This window comes from Lactuca saligna, chromosome 7 (assembly GCF_052625555.1).
Source record: "Lactuca saligna cultivar CGN05327 chromosome 7, ASM5262555v1, whole genome shotgun sequence".
Taxonomy (NCBI): Eukaryota; Viridiplantae; Streptophyta; class Magnoliopsida; order Asterales; family Asteraceae; genus Lactuca; species Lactuca saligna.
The window spans coordinates 128,360,598-128,380,760 of NC_136423.1; the positions used below are offsets into that span (position 1 = coordinate 128,360,598).

At 35.1% G+C, this 20,163-nt stretch overlaps 1 protein-coding gene and 1 long non-coding RNA gene across 2 annotated transcripts in view; both read right to left on the reverse strand.

Moving 5' to 3' along the window:
- Nucleotides 1-5,896: 5,896 nt before the first annotated feature.
- LOC145003762 (basic blue protein-like) lies at nucleotides 5,897-7,329 on the reverse strand. Its single transcript, XM_078962674.1, has 2 exons — nucleotides 7,077-7,329; nucleotides 5,897-6,327 (listed from the first exon to the last, which is right to left on the reverse strand). Exons 1-2 carry the CDS (start codon nucleotides 7,252-7,254, stop codon nucleotides 6,125-6,127), a joined length of 381 nt encoding a protein of 126 aa, XP_078818800.1. The 5' UTR covers nucleotides 7,255-7,329; the 3' UTR covers nucleotides 5,897-6,124.
- Nucleotides 7,330-11,307: 3,978 nt separating this feature from the next.
- Nucleotides 11,308-20,163, reverse strand: part of LOC145004201 (uncharacterized) — a 29,175-nt gene continuing 20,319 nt past the window's right edge. The window contains exon 3 of the long non-coding RNA XR_013662317.1: nucleotides 11,308-11,440. This is a non-coding gene — a long non-coding RNA (uncharacterized LOC145004201). The remainder of the gene's footprint in view (nucleotides 11,441-20,163) is intronic.

Genomic DNA, 20,163 nt, shown 5'->3' on the forward strand with positions numbered 1-20,163 from the left:
ACAGAATGCAGAAACATGTGGTATGTGCTCTACAATTAACCCAAGCTCTTCCCTTTGGAAACAAAAGCACCCAAAACATAAACTAAAAACCATAAGCACAAAGCTTAATGAGTTCCCCAAAATACCACATACCATACAAATCAACATATAATGGGCCCCCTCCCTACCTCAGGCCCCGCCCGGTATCGATCTCCGCTCAACCTCGGGCCCCACCCAGCATCGAGCCCCACGCGGGATTACAGATTTGTCAATCACTAGGCCCCACCTAACATCAGGCCCTACTCGTTACACACATGATTATATAAACATATAATCATATAAATATATAATCTTCTAACAAATGCAACAATCATAAAGACATCAGGCCCCGCATCAGGCCTTTCCCAGTAAGCATAAAAGCACAAACCGATAACTAGCACACAATATATTCATCAGGCCCCGCTTGGCATCAGGCCTTACCCGGTAAGCATACTATCATATAACACATGCAAGAGTCACACAGACATCTAGCATCCTAACATACAAACCATTGTCCGTCATTGGCGCCTTCGACTCGCTAAACTTAGTGAGGAGACTCACCTTGAACTGTTGAACCACATTGATAAATCCGTGGCTACCGGTCCGACAAATCCTCAAGCTATAAACATCAAATAACATCTAATTAATACTTAAATTCCAATCCAAAGCTATCATCCTACAATTAAGGTAAAAATAACATTTTACCCTTTATCATGTTTAGTCCATGACTAAGGCTCAAACCTACTATCCAAAAGGCACAAAAGCCAATTAATCATATAAGGCCCAATTTTCCAAATTAGGCCCAAATATCTTTCATGGCCTTAACACACATCCCAATAATGTTCCCAGACTAAAACACTTGAAGTCAGATGACCCAAAAAAGCCCTAAATATCTTGGCCGACAAGAATGGCCCAAACCAAATCCCAATAATCTGAAGCCCACTATGCTTAGTATGTGGGGAGTACTCAGCTCTTCTGCACAACGTACTTGTCTTAGGGCTTGTATACTAAGGTAGTGTTTGTTTTTTGTCGGCAGATCTGCGAGACATCTTATGTCTACGTCACGCAGACCACGTACATACATTAGCCTTCGCAGACTCTTTGTTTTTTTGAAAACTGCAGACCTAAAAATGTATGTACGCCCTCTTCTTGGCGCAGATGTGGACCAGAGTCTTCTAATATCTTCAGACATCTTCTAGCCTAAAAAACATATATATCTTTACTTTTTTTAAGTTTTTTTTTTAATCTATATTTTTTCCAACTTTATTAATGATAAACAATTTGAAAAAAAAATTTACAAAAATTAAAAAAAAAAAAAAAAAAAAAAAAAAAAAAAAAAAAACATTTGACGATACAAACATGATATTTTTAACAAATTTATAAATAAAAATTTATTATAATAATAGTCGTTGAAGTTGTTTATATAAATATGGAAAAAAAATATAATATATTCTTATATTTTTTTGCCAAAATTTTGTAAAACATTATTTAATACAGTATCATCAATTTCTCGAGAAAATATTTATCGTACGTTTTTAATAGATTTTAATTGAAAAAATCGAAGTTTATTTTCATCCATTTATGTATTAAATTCTTTGATTACTAATTAAATGTTTAGTTATAACTTTGCAATCAAAGTTGTTGGTTTTTATCAAATATGTATGTGAATTAATACCCTTTTTATTTTTATTTTTTATATAATAATACATAAAAGTTGATCTAGATTCGTTATATATTTATAATAAAGTCGTAAAAATATTTAAAAAAAATTACTTTGAAGTTTTAAAAACTCAGTTTATTTAGATTTCAGTTTATTTTAATAGCCCGCAAATGTTAAAAAAACAAACAGTCTTCTTTTTTCAGACTGCAGACGTTTGGTCCACCTCTTCTACTGCAGAGGTCTACAGATATGGTCCGCAGACTGCAGACATTTTGTCTCAAAAAAAACAAACAGCACCTAAGCGTACATGCTTATACTCCCAACGTACCCTCGCATACAACCAAACTTCCATATTAAGCTCTTATTCCAAAACGATTTTACACCACAATCTAGATCTGACTTCCTTGGACTGATTTATCACGTAAAGTTACTAACTTTATGTTCATGCATGTCTAGATGAAGCTCTTAAGCTTAAAAAGGACTTAATATGTGACTTAATGCATCCATGAGACCCAATACCCCATAAAGTTGGCACCTTTATGCTTAAGGAACTCCCAATAAGCTCAGATCTAAAAGAATAAGTCCTTCAAACGTCTTAACTCAACACCCAACCCAAAAGGGACCAAAAACATAACAAATCAAGCCATAAGGGGATCTAAACATCTAGAAGCTAAGGTATGAACTTGATACCTCCAAAGTCTTCCAACAAGAGTGATGATTCTGGATCTAAAGTCTCCTCATCAAGCAAAGCACACATAAACTTCTTTACTTCCTTCACAATGGGCTAAAATGACACCATAGTCTTTTCAAGAGCTCAAAACACCACCAAGAAGGCTTAAGGGCCGGTTTAGGGTTTTAGGAGGCTTGGGGGCTGGTAAAGAGGCCAGCCCTAAAGACTTAAGGTCCTTAAATAGGGTATAACACACTTAAATTAGGGTTTCCTTTGCTCCACGTATGCCCAGCGTACGAGGCCAAGGCTTCGCGATCCATCCTTCTTGGTACGCTTAGCGTACACCAGTGTACTCCTCGCATACTCAACTTCCCACTAGTACACCCTACGTAATCCCTATGTACCCCCCCCCCCCCCCGAGTACTAGGGTTTCCCCTTAAACCCAAAAATACCATGAAGGCCATAACTTATTCATTCTAAATTCGATTTCGACGATCCTTATATCCACGAAATGGTAACGAGAAACTCTATGCTATTATCAACTCATACACGCCTTAAGATTTCTCTAACAAAAATCCAATTTCCATAAGAGTCCGAGCTGACACATTACCGAAATACCCCTTGGATCCAGAACGCAAATCGAAGACCTAAATCATCTAAATTACGTCAACCACACTCAATTGGGAAACGATTCGGGACAGAGCATTACAAGGATAAGATGAATATATTGGAGGAGGAGACATCAATTTTGTGGTGATAGTAATAGGTCGTTTCATTATACCTCTCTTAGAGTGTGACGTCGTGAATGAGGTGTACTAGAGATTCAAATGACTTTTAGTTATAAATATAGTATTAAACTTTTATATATGTATAGGGTGTATTTTAAAACCATGTAAAACACAATGTTTAAAATTAATTATCAAAATTAATCAATCAATTAAGTAATCATTTAAACCAATTATGGATTCAATATTTATCCTTGACCATTAATTAAATTTTATATTAAAATTCATCAAGGATAACTCCATTTAATTATCTTATAATTAAAAATTAGGTTTCCATATTTGCTTCCTTAAAATTCAAATAGGGTTGGTTGTTTATTTAATATTAAAAGGTTTGGTTTTTATCAGATAAACAACATATAAATGCTAAAAATTAACCTACAATTAGGCTAACCAAGACCAAAAAAATGAAAATCTCGAAAGACATGTCGCTCCCTATGATTTTTTTGCATGTTTCATTTATTATGCACAATTAATTGTAAGACCACACTCTGATACCTCTGATTTATTTTATAGGTTACAAATTCAATGTACATACGGAAAAATCACTTAAACTCTTAAGGGTACATGCAACTTAAATGATTTATGTCTTTACATATTAATAGCAACATACTTATGAAACCTAAAACAAGAAACCCTATAATAGAAATATACAAGTTTGATTACATACCTTTGATATTGTTATAGTAAAAAATATCCTTGAATCCCTTTTTAATCTTTAGAAAGCTAGCACCAAAATACGGCTACCTTTAATGGCTCACACCCAAAACCCTAAAAAACCCATAATGAAGAGGAGAGAGGGGAGAGAGAGGGAAAAAGCTCGGCTATATGCCTCTTGGAAGAGTATCACCGAAATTTGGCTCTCTTGGGGACATATTTATAGTGTAGGTGGTCCAAGTAAATTCCTAGATTTTAAATAATGAAATAATATTATTTTATCTATTCAAATATAGAAATCCTTATAAATTTAGCAAGTTTCAAGAAACATCAAAATACCTTGCAAAAACTGTCCACCCCTACAGAATTCTAGAATTTTCCTTCCTTGCTCGATTAAAACAATTACAAATCAATCATTGGACCTTTAATTAATTCCAATTAATCTGGAATTAATTCTAAACTAATTCTGATTAATAATTAATTAATTCCAACCATTTCAAATTATTTCATGATTGATTATAAACTATTTCTAATTAATATATTAATCATATATCATATTAACAAATCATTTTATCTCTCTCATAATTTCAAGTTTAGTTATTTCTAGTTACGCAGGGCAACCCAATATAACATCAATAAGTGAAACCCTTAACACTTTCACGTCATAGATATGTTTGAAGTCATGTAAATTCTCGAGTTATGATTTTTGAGTCTTGTTTATGAGATGTTTTGATTAAATCGTTTTTCATCGTGAAATGTTTCAAGAGATTATGTTTATGTTTCTATATTTTTTCTTGATTGAACCTTATGTTACTTACTATGCATTTCAAGGCTAACATATTTTATTAGATGTTTCTCATATATGAAAGGCTACAACAATTCATAGCCCCGAGACTTCGAGAATTTTGAGATATTTAGTATGATGGTAATTGTATAGACAGTTCTATTACATCTAAACTAACCATCAAGTATTTTCTTACATTCAATGGCATATGTTCACGATCAATTGTACAAGATATTACATTGATAATGGTATGTTTCAAATGGGTAATATTGGTACTTGGTGTAATAAATATGTTCCGGTAAATATCAACATTTTGATGTGGAAAGTAATGTGAAGTGATATACTTGTTCCAAGAGATAACATTTTTTACTGGTACTCGAAGTACTTGATGTAATACTTTTTACAATAAGTAACATTTTTGAGTGTTACACAAGTAATCAATTGGCAAAAAACAATAAAAATGTCACAAAGAATTAATGTTTTGGTCGATGTGACCTACATCTACGAATAGGAACTGTTATTTCATTACTTAATTGTTTTCAAAGTGATACATATAGGAATCTTAGCTACAAATACTTATAACTGTAAACCCTCACAATTATAAGGTAACAATTTTAGGGTCAAGTATAATGATCCTCGACGTACTCCAAACACTTATCTCCTCGAAATTGTCATTCGGGTTTCTTCACTTCGTTTCGGGATTGGATTATTCATTCAGGTCATTAAATTCCAAGTCACACTCTAAGTTGAAAGGAATTTTCTTATGTCTTTTGATTGGTTCTCAAATAGAAATAGAATATTTAGTATTAATTGTCCTCCTCCAATTCCTTGTTAGTTGGTTTCTAATAAAATTCCAACCGTCTTAAAAAGAATATTTGAAACATGTTTGTTTCTTATGAGTTATTTTCTTTATAAGTTCGGTAGTTTCCATATTATAATTGAGTTATTTACTTGTAGTACGTTGCTACTTCCAATCCATTTACAAGACATATATGTTACAAACTTTGAAATATAAAATAATTAATATGATTGCAAGATGATATTATATCAATAATTATAATTATTTAAAATAAACACACACACTTGAAGATGATTTAAATATTTAAAAAGACCTTGAGGAACCCTCGGCCATTTGACATGTTTCCATTTTAACTATTGTTTTATTTTTACCCATATAAATTAGTCTCAAAAAAAGTGTAATTAAAATCAACTCGTTAACCTATAAAATAAGTCGAAATTGCTACAATCAAAAACTTTACGTTACTATGACTACGAATTTACGTGACACCGCACAACCAAATGTCAAAACAATCAAAATCTCGAAATACAGATGTAACCAAACATACCATATAATAACAAACACAGAACACACATTGATCCTTAACTTCAAATGAGATATATGTCCGAGTGAACCTTTACTTATGCTTATACAACACACCTAAAACCTTCAAAAACTCATAATACATATATAACTTGACATACAACCGATATCGAATCTATGATTCACTTTTATTTAATTATTATATTTTGTTGGTGTCAAAAGTAGTAGTTAATTAAGAGGCCATTACTTGAATCTTCATGCCACCGTCACAATGACCAGGGAAAGTGCAAATGAAGTTATTCAGACCCTTCACAAGCCTAATTTGGTCTTTTCCACTACTGTAGACTTTTGCATTTCTTGGAGTGTTGCTGCACCCTGTATACCCTGCCTTGTTCACTGCCACCACATTGTGTACTCCTATCTTGTAGTTAAACACTGACATGATCAAATGATAAATCCGTTATATATAATATAATATAAAATAAAACAATTAAAAAAAACAATGTAATGGCAATGTGTCATCTTATCTCCTAGAGTAAATTACCCGAATAGTCCCTATGGTTTGGGGTAATTTGCGAGTTTGATCCCTAACTTATTTTTTTAACTCGGAAAGTCCTTACTGTTTGTTTTTGTTACGCACTTGGTCCCTACTGTTTGCTTTTGTTACACGCTTGGTCCCTATCTTACTTAAAAAGACTATTATTTAAATAGGAAAAAATTGTGGGGTATGTAAGGTAAGGTGAGAGGGGTGAAGGTGGGGGTGTGTTTATTTAAATAAATTAAAAAGTCACGGGCAAAATAATCTTTTTAGGTAAGACAGTGATCAAACGCGTAACAAAAACAAACTGTAGGGACCTTCCGAGTTAAAAAAATAAGTTAGGGACCAAACACGCAAATTACCCTAAACCATAGGGACCATTCGTGTAATTTACTCTATCTCCTATTAAAGTTTGAACCCATAACCATATGTCCATATCAATATATTATTGTCAAATAAAAACGTTAAATGTGTCATTACTACAAACTTATGAATGATGTCCACTTAGGAAAAAAAAAAAAAAAAGTTGGGTCCGATAAGACATATATATAAAGGTGTCTGGTTCTTGTTAAGGAATTGGACATCAATAAATTAAAAAAGAATAATACAAATAATACAAGTGTTTGATAGTATGTTGAGAGGGTACCAAGAATGTCTCCAGCCTTGAAATTCTTGCCACGTGGCCAGTTGGAGAGGCCAAAGGTCCAACCGCTTCGGCCGCCTACGACATAAGTGGCGGCATGAGCCACCTGACAATGAAGCGCCACCAACATGAGGCTGAGCACCACCGCTGCCACCATTGCACTGCCTCTTCCCTTCGCCATGGTTAGTCAAAATAAAGAAAGTGTTGGAGGAATGGTGTTTAAATGACTTGTGTGTTTGTTTGTGGGAAGTTGGGATGGATATGCATCCTATTTATAGGAAAATTTTACTTACACTTTTAGAAGATATATTATTATTTAACTTTGAGTTGCTTTGGAAAAAAATACAAAAGTTTTTGAAAATGTATTTATTTTCTTATTAACATTTGTGAAAAGATGTTATTTTGAAAAATGTATTTATTTATTTGCTAAACTATTATAGCTAGAATTATATTTTTTGCAAATATCATCCGAAGAACTATTTAATACCGTTAAGTATAATTCATGTTTATATTATTTATTGTTCTCTTGTTACAAATCGTACTCTTACAAACCATTCCAAATGTGTGATATATTAGGTGATATGAACATAATTAGTATGAACATCACAAACGTTGATAAATGAATAAAACAAAAATCATTCCAACTAATAGAATGTTGAAATAGTTATGAATTATTTTAGAACCATTCCATGTATTGATCAATATTAAATTTTTAATACTTACTTCAAGATTGATTTTAACTATTATTATTATTATTATTATTATTATTATTATTATTTTATTTCTTGATAATGTAATACAATGGATATTATATTTCTTATTCATGGGATTTATACAAAATACTTGTTTCACATAAACTAAACAAAACGAGTTATTTGTACACAATAATTTTTTGCTATATATAACAATTTGTATTTTAAAATGTATTTTATAATTTTATATAAGATAAACTATTACGTATAGAAAAAACTATTGTATACGAATATAAAAACTAATTCAATCAGAAGTAAAATCTAGATCTTCGATGTAGTAAAATTAAAATGTTACTAGTCTCTATAAAACATATCAACGCATTTACATCAAAATATTTATATCATGCCAGAAATTTAATGAACGTTTATCATCTTATTACTGGAGCCCTTTAACTTCAACGCATAGGGCCCACTTCCACTTATTATATGCTATTGATTTTGCGGGGACAAATTTGAAAGAAGATACGATAGTTTTTATATGTAAACTGCCCCTTTCGTTCGGTCCAAGCATACATTTATTATTGATTCATTAATAATTTAATAGAGTTTATCAAATTAATTTTTAAATTAAAGTTATATATTTGTTTTCTAGTAGAAAGTATATAAAATAAGAAGAAGACGAAAAATAAGTCAAAAATAATATTGTTGTTTTCTTAGAATTGGGAATCAATCCCCAAACATACGGGCTACGGCAGAAATAGTAAAAAAAGTTTCCCTGAACGAAGTAGATGGGTTTGGTAGGATTCATATAAAAATAAAGACAAATTTTAGAGTAAATTATACCAATGATATTTTTGTTTTTTTTTTTTAGAAATGGGTTTGGTAGGATTCATATGTGTGGTTTATGACAATTTATGTTTTCCCTAATTTCTTTTTTCACTTGAACGGTCTTTAAAAGTTTGGTTTGTTGTGTATATCATCCCTATCGTTAGTAGTGATCTGATTCGGTTGTTAACTTGAGGTGAAATGAAGTTATCCTTACTTTGATATATATTATTATTGTCAGAGTATTTTATTTTATATTAAATGATTTATAATCCGTGGAATTTACAGTTATAAAATTAAATATTCATATTAAAAACTTAAATTTATTAATTAATTATTTTAAATAAATTCTTAATTAAGAGATATTTTTTTAGTTATATATAATTATAATCGTTGATTTAAATAAATACATAAAGTTATATCACATTAAAATTTGTAGTAATTTTATTTTAATTTTTATTTTAAATTATTTTAATTTAATGTAATTAGAATAGGAAATTTGAAATTTAAAAATTGAAATGAAAAAACAATAACAAGTGGCATTACATTAATTAGAATGTCTAATAGGATAAAACATGGGGTTTTCTATAAGTACCCCTTCCATTACATTAATTAAAATCCGATTTTTTTTTTTTTTTTTTTTTTGTATTTTTGATACGAAAATGGCAAAATTATAATTTTTGCAGTCTAATATTTTAATTCATACATCGATTCATATTTTAACACAAAATTTATATAAAATATAAATTGTAATACAATCCATTCATAGTTTAGTATACAAAATTCACAATTTAATACAATCATAGTATCACTAATTCACTAAGTTAGAAAAATCAATCGCAACTCTACCGCCACCACCAACTACCATAAATCAACATCATCCATTTATGTCAACATTGTAACCATCATTCTTTGAAACCAAATTTATATATAAAATCATACATTATTAGCTTAATACTATATTCAAAGTCTAATAAACATATTAATTCACTAATTCAAAGTTTAAAGCAATAATTATAAAAACTAATACATTCTTACATATTTACTTCATAGAAAAATACTCAAAAAAAATTTAATACAAATATTTATATTTTAACATAAAGTTCATAAAAAAATCACAATTTAATACAATCAATTCACAGCTTAATATAGTCAATACACAAAATTAACAAGTTAATATATTAAATTCACAGTTTAATACACAAAAACTATATATTCACATCCATGTTTTGTACTTATTAGTTATATTTATACCTTTAGATATTTGTGCTAGTTTTTCTTTCAAATTTTAATTTATATAATATTCACAATTTAAATTTTAGATGTTATTCAAAATCAGAGAAAATAAAATCTATATAATGTTTCTTTCATTTTATATTTTAGAAGCAAAAATAAAATTCGTAAAAAAATTAACAGCTTAATATACTCATTTCACAACATAATACATTTAATTCTCAATTTAATACACAAATTCACAGTTTAATAAAATATATTGACAGGTTAAAAATTACATCTGATGATGTTTGGAGCTTGGATGTTATATTAGATTACAGTTCACACTCATCACAATTAACAACTTAAAAAATCAAATTTTACATTATTTGAGAAAACACTAATATAATAAAAAACACGTTTAAATTCACATTAAAACTTATAAAAATCATACATATACTGCTTAAAACTTATAAAAAAAAATCATTTAATCACAACTAAAACTTATGAAAAAAAATCATACATTCACAAATTAATACTTCGCCTGACCTACTGTTGTTTGTGCCTGCTCAGGCTTCCGCTTGGTGCGGCAGTCCAATTCCATCTCCCGCTCACGGGCTTTCTTCACCATCTCATTCAGGGTTTTGCACCCTGTGAAGCTCACAAACTCCTGGATATCATCCCTCAACAAGGAATGATATTGTGTCCTCCTCATGTCCTCATCGATAACATATTGTGGGATCAACAATGCTTGTTCTCGAAACTTGTTAGTGATCTCCGCCACAGTCTCGATGGTCTGTTGGAGCTCCTAAAACTCTCTAACCATTCGTTGCACCTCAATGGCTAGTGCAAACTCTTAATCAAATCTCCAAACAAACTCGGTCCATGTTGTCTCAGCCACACCGACTGCTCCCACCTGGCTAGTAACCTCGCCCCACTAGTCTCGGGCTTTGTCTCTCAGCATACATGAAGCAAAATCCACATTTTCCGCATCCGGGAAAGAACTCGTACGCTGGGAGTTCTCGATATCTTCCACCCAACGTCGACTCACAATAGGGTCCCTGACCCCAAAAAACTTTGGCGCTCCGCACACCTTGAACTCCCGGAATGAGGGAGCTCAAGCCCCAACCTGTAAGAAAATCAAATAATGAATGATTTAGCAATTTTTCAAACTAGAGAAGAAAATATGAGACCACGACAAATGCAAGTGTTCCGAAAGATGAATGAGACGATCGAAAAGAAATATTTGGATAACTAGTGTATCGTTTTTATGTTTTAAACTAGTGAAGAATCCCGCGTTGCGGGAATGGATTCGCCAAAAAAAAATGAACAAAACAAAAAGATTTTATTGAGTTATATACAACTGATTACAAAAAAAAAAAAAAAAAAAAAACACATTTTTTTAATGTTAGAATGATCAAAAAGATAACTTGCTTTCATTATAGTTTTCCTAATAACTAATAATGTACCGAACAAATATTAGAGAATGGTTTCTGTTTTAATGTCCACCAAACTATTATGGGAGTATATATTAAGAATATATACCCCAACAGTGATCGTTTCTATATGTTGTTCTTGTTGAAGGATAAAGTTTGTAAGAAGCCCAGATGTTACTCCTTTTTTTGCTACATAGATTACCTGTCAAGCAAAACAACATGAAATTCAACTGAGATTATAGTCGGAATATTGTAAAAAAAGAAAAGAAGAAATCAGACATGTATGCTGTAGCACCTGGTTCCTACGTAAAAATTCATCTTAGTGTTTTTTCATTTTTAGCTTTGGACTCGGCGAGATGTAGGTCTGACTCGCCGAGTAGAGACGTCATCCGGAACACGTTTAAGTTGGCGACTCGACGAGTCCCCACTGTCTGATGAAACCCTAAATTTCAAGGGTTTACACCCTATTTAAACCCTCTTATCCGGCCCTAAGCTCGCCCCCTTCACCCTCAAAGCTCCCAACAATGTTTATACCCCTTTTCCCTGTGAGATTGAAGTGTTTTTGTGTGTTCTTGAAGATTTCGAGGAGAAAGAATTGATGTGTTTAAAACAAACTTAAAGATCGATTAGATCTATGAAACAGGTAGATAAATGACTAGATAAACAATTAAGAACAAGCTAATGGATCAAAAGGTGTCGAATGATTTAATAAACAATCCTCAGAAGAGCTCGATAAAGAACATCAACTGTAGAGGATTTTAGGGTTTACAAATAATCAATGAGAGTGACGACCGCGCATATACGCATACATGCATGCATATATTTATAATAAAACCCTAACCGTTTATCTAAGAAAAAGAAGGCTAATCTAGATAAACACGGATTGACAAGCCCAATCTGGTTGTAAAACAAAAGGGCCCAAGACGCAACACAATTATCTTCAACAATCTCCCCCTTTGCATCTTTGGCACAGAATCTTCATTCCCTTTTAACAGCAGAAGGCTTCTTCACCGTCTCAAAAATCCTCGGTATAATAGCCAGAATGTGATGCCTGAAGGTGATATACCATCGAAGCATATCAGTGAAGTTCTTCTTGTCTGCTGTGGAGTTCTGCTTGCATCGGTGAATAATGCTTATAATATGCTCCAGACAATCTGTTGAAAACAAATGCTTGTCTACCAAAGCAAACAGAAACTTATGCTTGTCGCCTCTTGTGAACATGACCGTCAGATTTGAAGAGTCAATTTGCCCGTAACTTCATTTTGTGAACGTCTCCTGTCTTGGAAGTAGGCTTGACGGTCGGTTTCTTGTTCATTATTTTTTCTATTTCCTGATCCATAATGGCGAGCTCATGGATGTAGGAAGCCAACATTCTTTTGAGATGTTTCAGAATCGGTTCATACTCTCTATGATTGGAGAGAAGAATGTTGTATAGCAGAATCCAATCATGTGGATTCAGACTGGGAAGATCTGCCAGAGAAATAAAATGTTCTGTGTTGGCCGTTCCTCTGTTGATTTTGAAGTTAACGTTCACAAATTTCCCAGCCTGTGTTGGTTTCAGTACCTTGACTTTAATTATCTTCTGTGCACTCCATGTCAAGTAACGTGGTTGACCATACTTCAAATAGAAATCTATTAATTCTCTGTCAACCTTCAAGTTTGGATGAGGGACATCGGCAGTGACATCAAAGCAATGAAATGTAAAAGCTTTTCGTGTGATTGGCATGTCAAACTGCGAGTCTTTGGTATTATCACACTAGAAAGATGCAATCGGTTCCAACCAATATATGGAGGGAAACTCAATCGCTTGATTGATGAGTGTGTCTCTGTCCCATTCTGGGAACAGAGTCTTCTTGGCTTGTAGAGCATCCTCATCCTCCTTGATTTTTCTTTCTTTGGCCTCGGCCTCTCGAGCTATTTTAAGTGTTTCATCCGGCTCTTTATCCCTTTTCTTTCGTTGAAGAGCTTCAGCGATAGTTTCATCAGTATCTGACTCACTCTCAACAAGGAACTATTTTCCCGAACCCGAAGCTACATTAACCTTCGGTTCTGTCTTTGATAAACCCTCCTCTCCCCCTTGTCTCGGAAGAACAAGCTTCTCCGAGACAACCTTCATTTCACTTAAGATGTTAATCGCAGGAAGGAGTTTAGCCTGGAGATGCTGTCTGATGGTAAGGGTAAGAAAGGGATCATGAGTGTCAAGGACAGTTGTCAGCATATTCTTGACATCACCAGCGCAACCTTGAAGAACTGCCCGCTGAGTTTTCAGCAAAGAGATTTCTTGTTGTGCCTGGGCCAGTTGTATCTTCTAAAGGTCTATAGTTGCCTGATGCTTGACAAGATCTTCTTTTAAGGGGCTCTCTGTTGCTAGAGAAGCAAAACGTGAATCCAAAGATTGGAGAAAAGAGGTGGATTCAGTTTTGAGGTCAGCACGCAGAGCCTCAAACTTGGAGGTTTCACCCTGAAGGGTAGCCGAAAAGGAGTCGACTGACATCTGAAACTTGGCCGCACTGGTATCAGCATGTGCTTTGAGAGAATCAAGAAAAATCTGAGTTGTGTGAACAACCTCAGAAACTTCCTTTGTAGCTTTGGAGTATGAAGCGGCTGAGTTGTCGATGGCATCAGTGGAACGATCCAGAGCGTCAGTATACGTCTTGATCGCAGACTCGATGAAGGCTTTCAGCACCACACCCCCATAGGCTTTATTATCAGCCAACAGACTATCGAGTTTGTCGTGAATTTCTTGAAGCTGCTGACTGGTAATAGGGGTATCGGCATCAGTGTCTGTGGGAATCCGGTATGGGCTATAATAAAGAGAATCGTACTCTTCATCATCACCGCCCAAGGTAGCACCGGAGTTGGAGGATGGAGAAGGGGATGGTGGGATGTTGATGACGGGGGTTTCAACCACAGTAGTAGCCCCTATATCAGATACATTGACTGTTACTGGTGGTTGGGAAGAGGTGATAGTAACTGATTCGGTAATGATTGGAGTGGGGATAGAAGATGTAGGTTTAGTAACAGAGAAAGGAAGGGTTGGTTCTGTTGTAGTGGGAGGGATGGTTATAGGAACATAAAGTGGGACCTTCTGTTTTGGTGATTGGGGTGGGGTAGGAATTTTAGGAGAAGGTGGAGGAGTGGGTGATTTGGTAATTTTGGGAGATGCCGGTGGAGAGGGAAGATGAGTGCCTGCAGGAGAAGATGGTTGTTGAGGAGACTGAGCAATGGTTGTCTCTGTTGGAGGAGCAGCAGCCTCTGTGTTGGATGGGTCATTTGGAGCAGAGCCAGGAGAAGGGGATCCTTTGGCCCTTTTAGCCATCTTCTTGACCTTCTTTGATTTGGACTGAGAAGGTTCATCGACATCATGTTTTCGTTTGGAGGATCTTGGCTTTCTCTCCTTTTTCGGTTCAGTTTCTTTCTTCTCTTGTTTCTCCTTTTTACCAGCCCTCTTACCACGGTTGGCAGGTTGATCAAGGGCTGCCAAGGCAGCTTTCTGTTCTTCAGACAGAACCCTTGGAGGCAAGGGTGTTCTGGTGCTATAGTCAGCCATGATTTTGCTGTGAGGCGTGACACACCTGTACATGGATTCAGGGATTAATCCATAATGGAGAAACTTACTTGGATCAGAAACTATGATCTTCTTAGTGTGGTAAGAGGCTATTGAAGCCAGAAGAGCATCCTTCATCACAGGGATTTCAAGGGAATCCATGGCCTTCTTTGTGATGAGCGTCCAGAAACGGCCGCATGAGATCTCAGAGTACCGGGTGGAGGTGTTTAGACTCTGAACGACTTGAGACCAGATTATGGAGCCATAATCGAGGTTGATGCCGTTGTAAAGACCATAAAGAATGGTGAGAAATCCTTTACTCGTGGTATCAGAACCACCACAACGCTCCGCTAAACCCTTGATCAAAAGGGTAAGTAATCCATTCCACTGAGAAGGAAGACAAGATTTCCTGACCTTCGCGATTGTCGTAAGAACATCCGTATAACCCATCTCGTACATCATCGAGAAAAGTTGAGTCGTGGTGACAAAATCCGGTGAGATGACGGAAGAATCAACTGCAATCCCTAGAAGAGAGCAAAACTTGGTTTTGGAAACAGAGGTTTTCTTGTCATGGATGGTGAAGTAGATGCGATCTTTATGTTTGTCATAACTTGTTGTTGTGTAGACTTGAGAAAGCAGGGACATTGGAACGGCTTCCACCTGCGTGAGTGCCAACAACAATGGGGAATATTTTAGGCATTCCACCACGTGGAGCATGTATGCATCATATAAGAAAGGGGTCATCTCTATAATCATATTCTGATTAGGCTTGATAGAGAGCAAAGATGAAGATGCAGTTTGATCGTGTGCAGAAGAAGAAGTCGCCATTATTGAAGTGAAGAAGAAGATGAACAGTGGAAACTTTTCAGAGAGAGAGATTACGTGAGAGGTAAATGCTAAAGAACACGATCACCCCTTATTTATACCGTTCACTGGAGAGAGAAAATCGTGATGATGAGGGAACCAAAACGTCGCCTGAAAAAGCGCGATTAGATGTTATGGTTTATCCCAGGAGTACATCATCACACGTGGGTGTGAAACGAATCAGTTGCACGCGCCCAAATCATATTTTTGTACCGTTTGAAATTCCTTGTGCCCTTGTTTGGTTACAGCTGAAACTTAAAACCATATACCAAACAACAATCAGAATGTTGGAAAGAATTAATTTCCGTGCATAAGTGTGTGAAAGATAAAGAAATAAATCAAAGGTGTTTGAGATGTGAGTGTTGTCTATTAAGAAGACAGAAAGCGGAAGATTTCGGGCAAGAATCACTTCCTTCAAAGACAAGAGAGACTTGAAGTGCTTGTGTGGTTTCCCTGGAAATACGATCAATTGTTTATTAATAAACAATGAAAGGCATCTTTTGATCATAGGCTGTGGGGTAGCTGTCATCTAACCGAACATCAAGTCTTAACATAAAACTGAGTGTTGGTAGAGATACCTGTGAGACCGATGTGATCTGTTGAACAGGTAGGTGGGAATTATCGGTGACAAGCATGGGATAAACAAAAATCTCAAAGAAAAATAAACTGGACCTCTTTGGGAAGAAATGTATTAGGTGGAGACGATTTCGTAAAAGATCACACAAAAAGAAAATGAGATTTCCAAGTAACATCTTGAGTATATCACTCACCGTCAATTCATTTTAGGTATTGGATTTTGGGTTTCACTTAGAACGTGGTAATCGAATCCAAGATCATAAACACAGAGGTTGTGTAACCATAAGCTTCAGTGATAAAGACCGAAAGCATCAAGGGTTACTTTAGGGAATCGAAGGTAAATGTAGAATTTGAGGAGGTGGTTAAGAGACCGAACGTACCTTCTGCTACAGAAGTGGGACAAAGCAGAGCAACTCATGTTTCAAATGAGTAGAGTAAGGTAGCTCTAGACCGAGTGTTAGAGAATAGCCTGATTGGGAAGAAACGATAGGTATTGATCGAATCATTAAGGCGTACTCAAGGTCATAGAGGCTTGCGATAACATACAGCAGCATGCTTCTAGGGACGTCTAACTAGTCTGAGAGAAAGATAAAACATACCTGGGTGAACACTACAGAAGGTGATACTTGTATTTACCTGTGCAAAGCGTACACCAACCAGGACTTGCGAGTAGTGGAAATAAGTAAGAAAACGGAATAAAACAGCAGGATAAAATGTTTTTGTGATTTTGAAATTTTTCTGAAAAATAAATAAAAACAGAAAGATAAAATGGTTTTGTAATTTTGAAATTTTTCTGAAAAGTAAATAAAAACAGAAAGATAGAATGTTTTTGTGATTTTGAGATTTTTCTGAAAAATAAATAAAAACAGAAAGATAAAATGTTTTTGTGATTTTGAGATTTTTCTAAAAAATAAATAAAAACAGAAAGATAAAATTGTACAACATAAAAAAATGATGAAGCAGGGATAGACCGAGCGATCTGTGTATTTCGGTGACAATTTCAGAACAGAGAGGAACCGAGCGGTCTGTCTATTTCGGTTCCATTAAATCACCAGAGCAGAGAGAGACCGAGCGGTCTGTCTACTTCGGTTCCATTAAATCTCCAGAGCAGAGAGAGACCGAGCGGTCTGTCTACTTCGGTTCCATTAAATCTCCAGAGCAGAGAGAGACCGAGCGGTCTGTCTATTTCGGTTCCATTAAATCTCCAGAGCAGAGAGAGACCGAGCGGTCTGTCTATTTCGGTTCTTGATTCTTAGTTGGAGATTTGAGGATTTGGGACCGACTCTCCTACCATCATACCCAAGCCTTGTAGAATTTTGTTGAAAGTCGTTTCAGGAAGAGCTTTGGTAAAGACATCGGCCAATTGATCAGTGGTTCAGCAGTCTGATGTTCGGTTACACCTGTGACTTTGTACACCTGATTTGGAGTGGTTCTAACTTTTTGGTATACAACTGCCTTTTCTACAAGAATCGGGGACTTTTGTTGGGACAACCGAGCGAATTCCACAGAATTTTCTGAGATGAGATTTTTGTGGTTCTCGGGTTCATTCTTGACAAATTCTGAACAATCAACTGTGTCCTCTACAGAAATTTCACTCATATTATCGTCCTCATTAAGCTCAGATGAATTTTCAACATCAATTTTATTTTCCGAGCTTAAGTTGACATTCAGTGAGTCAAATTTTTGTATGGTTTCGGTTCTTAGCTTCAGTTTATCATTTTCATCCAAAAGATTTTTGAGCATATTCTTGTGGTCCTTGGATTTTATGAAAGATTCAATTTTGTCTAGTCCATACAAATATGTTGGATTAACATCCTCAGACGAAATAATACTCTCACAATTATATGCATCAGCATCAATTTCATCTTCCTTAAACTCAAGAAAGGGTAAAATCATGCGATGAATCTTTTGCCCTATTTCACAATTCAAATGAAGCTGAGTAATATTAGTATAAAGACGTTTGGCAATCAGACAAAAAACATTTCGCTGTTTCAAAAACTTTAAATTGTCTCTTTGTAAATAAATGTTTTCATCTTTTATTTTGATCAACTCCGACTCCTTCAGTTCGATCCACATTCGCCGTTCTTCACTCTTCGAAGACACCCTGCTTAATTGATCAGTTAGGTTAGAATTGGTGACCCGAGTTTGAGTTAAACTACTATCTAGATGAGAGATTCTTGAATTAACACATTTTAATTCCTTGCATATGAGCATTGTGGGATTTTAAATGAGACAAAAACTGATTGTACCTTCTTGATCAGTTCATCAAGTTCGCTGAACTGCTCGCTGAGTGGTTTGGCAGTGAAGCACAGATTCTGCTGTTCTTTGTCATCATTCCCACCATCATTGTTGTATCCTCTCATCTGAGAAACGTCGGACACCATCAAGCATCTTCCTCCATTGCTCCCTTCTTTCGCTACATAAGCCTTTCCATGCGAAGGCTTCCTCACTTCATCATCTTCAGAGTCGGTTGACCACACCTTCACGCCACCGAACTCATCATCAGCTACCGAACCCTACACAATTAAAGCATTCATGGAAGGGTTAGCAGCAGATTTCTTCTTCCTTAACTCATCCAGCTTTTTCATCAACACAGCTTCTTCATCATTTTCTTCATCCTTTTCTGCCATCTTTTTGAGGACGCAATCTTTTGCATAGTGGTTCTTTCCTCCACAATAATAGCAGCTCACTCCATAATCTCCTTCAGTCTTCGGTTCCTTCTTTGATTCTTCAGCTTTCGGTTCATCTTTGACCTTTTCAGTGCTATAGCTTCCTTGCCAGTTTCGGTTCCTATTGGTGGGGAATCTCTTCTTGATGAATCTCTTAGGGTTTGACACCATCATAGCATAGTCTTCAGACGTGAGATCATAATCATCCAAGTTGAGATCTTCGTCCTCTATCACAGCTTTGCTTTTCGACAGGAGGGCTAATGAACCTAGACTTGAAACCACAGTTTTCTCCTGCAGTACGATCTTTTCTTGAGATTTTAGGATGCCCACCAGTTTCGCCAAAGAATAGGATTTGAATTGCTTGTGTGCATTAACTGTGGACACGATTGCTCTCTACTCGGACCTGAGTCCATTTAAAAATGTAACCTTCTGTTCAATAAGCTTCCTTTCGATGTCATGTTTGATCATCTTGCTAAGAAGATGATTGAAGCGATCGAACGTTTGAGTCACCGTTTCTTCTGTTCCTTGCTTAAACTCACCAAACTCGGACAAGAGTAAGGTTTGAATGGAGTGTTCAAGATCTTCGTCTATAGAGTACAATTCACGTAGCCTGTCCCATATCTCTTTAGCAATCGTGCATGAACTTACCAGCCTAAAAGTATCGGATTGAAGAGCAAATCTAATCAATCTTAGCGCTTTGATGTTGCACTGAAATTTAACTTTTTCGTCTTGCGCTACATCTTTAACATCTTTCAGAAGATCATTATACTCCTTTTCAGTTTTAATAATCCTTGAAGTTGCTGAATGAGAAAACGGTCCAGAGACAATTGCTTCCCAGATGAGGTATCCATTATCCTCAGATCCTATGACATAATCTTCAAAATGATTCGCCCAGACTTCATAATCATGGGTGTACAGGATGGGAATCTTCGTTGTTGATCCAATGCTGTTTGAAATATTGATGGGATTGGATTGCGACTCGTCCATAATTGATCGAATAACCTGTTCAAAGATCAGACTTGTAATATATCAAATTAGGGCAAAAATAATAAATATTGAGATACGTCAATTATGAGATGACGGCTCAATAAATATCAATGAATGCGGAATAACCCTAATTGAAGCTTTTTCACAGAAAAGAAGTGTATCGATTACACAGCCTCCTACTCTGATACCAATTGATGTGTTTACAACAAACTTAAAGATCGATTAGATCTATGAAACAGGTAGATAAATGACTAGATAAACAATTAAGAACAAGCTAATGGA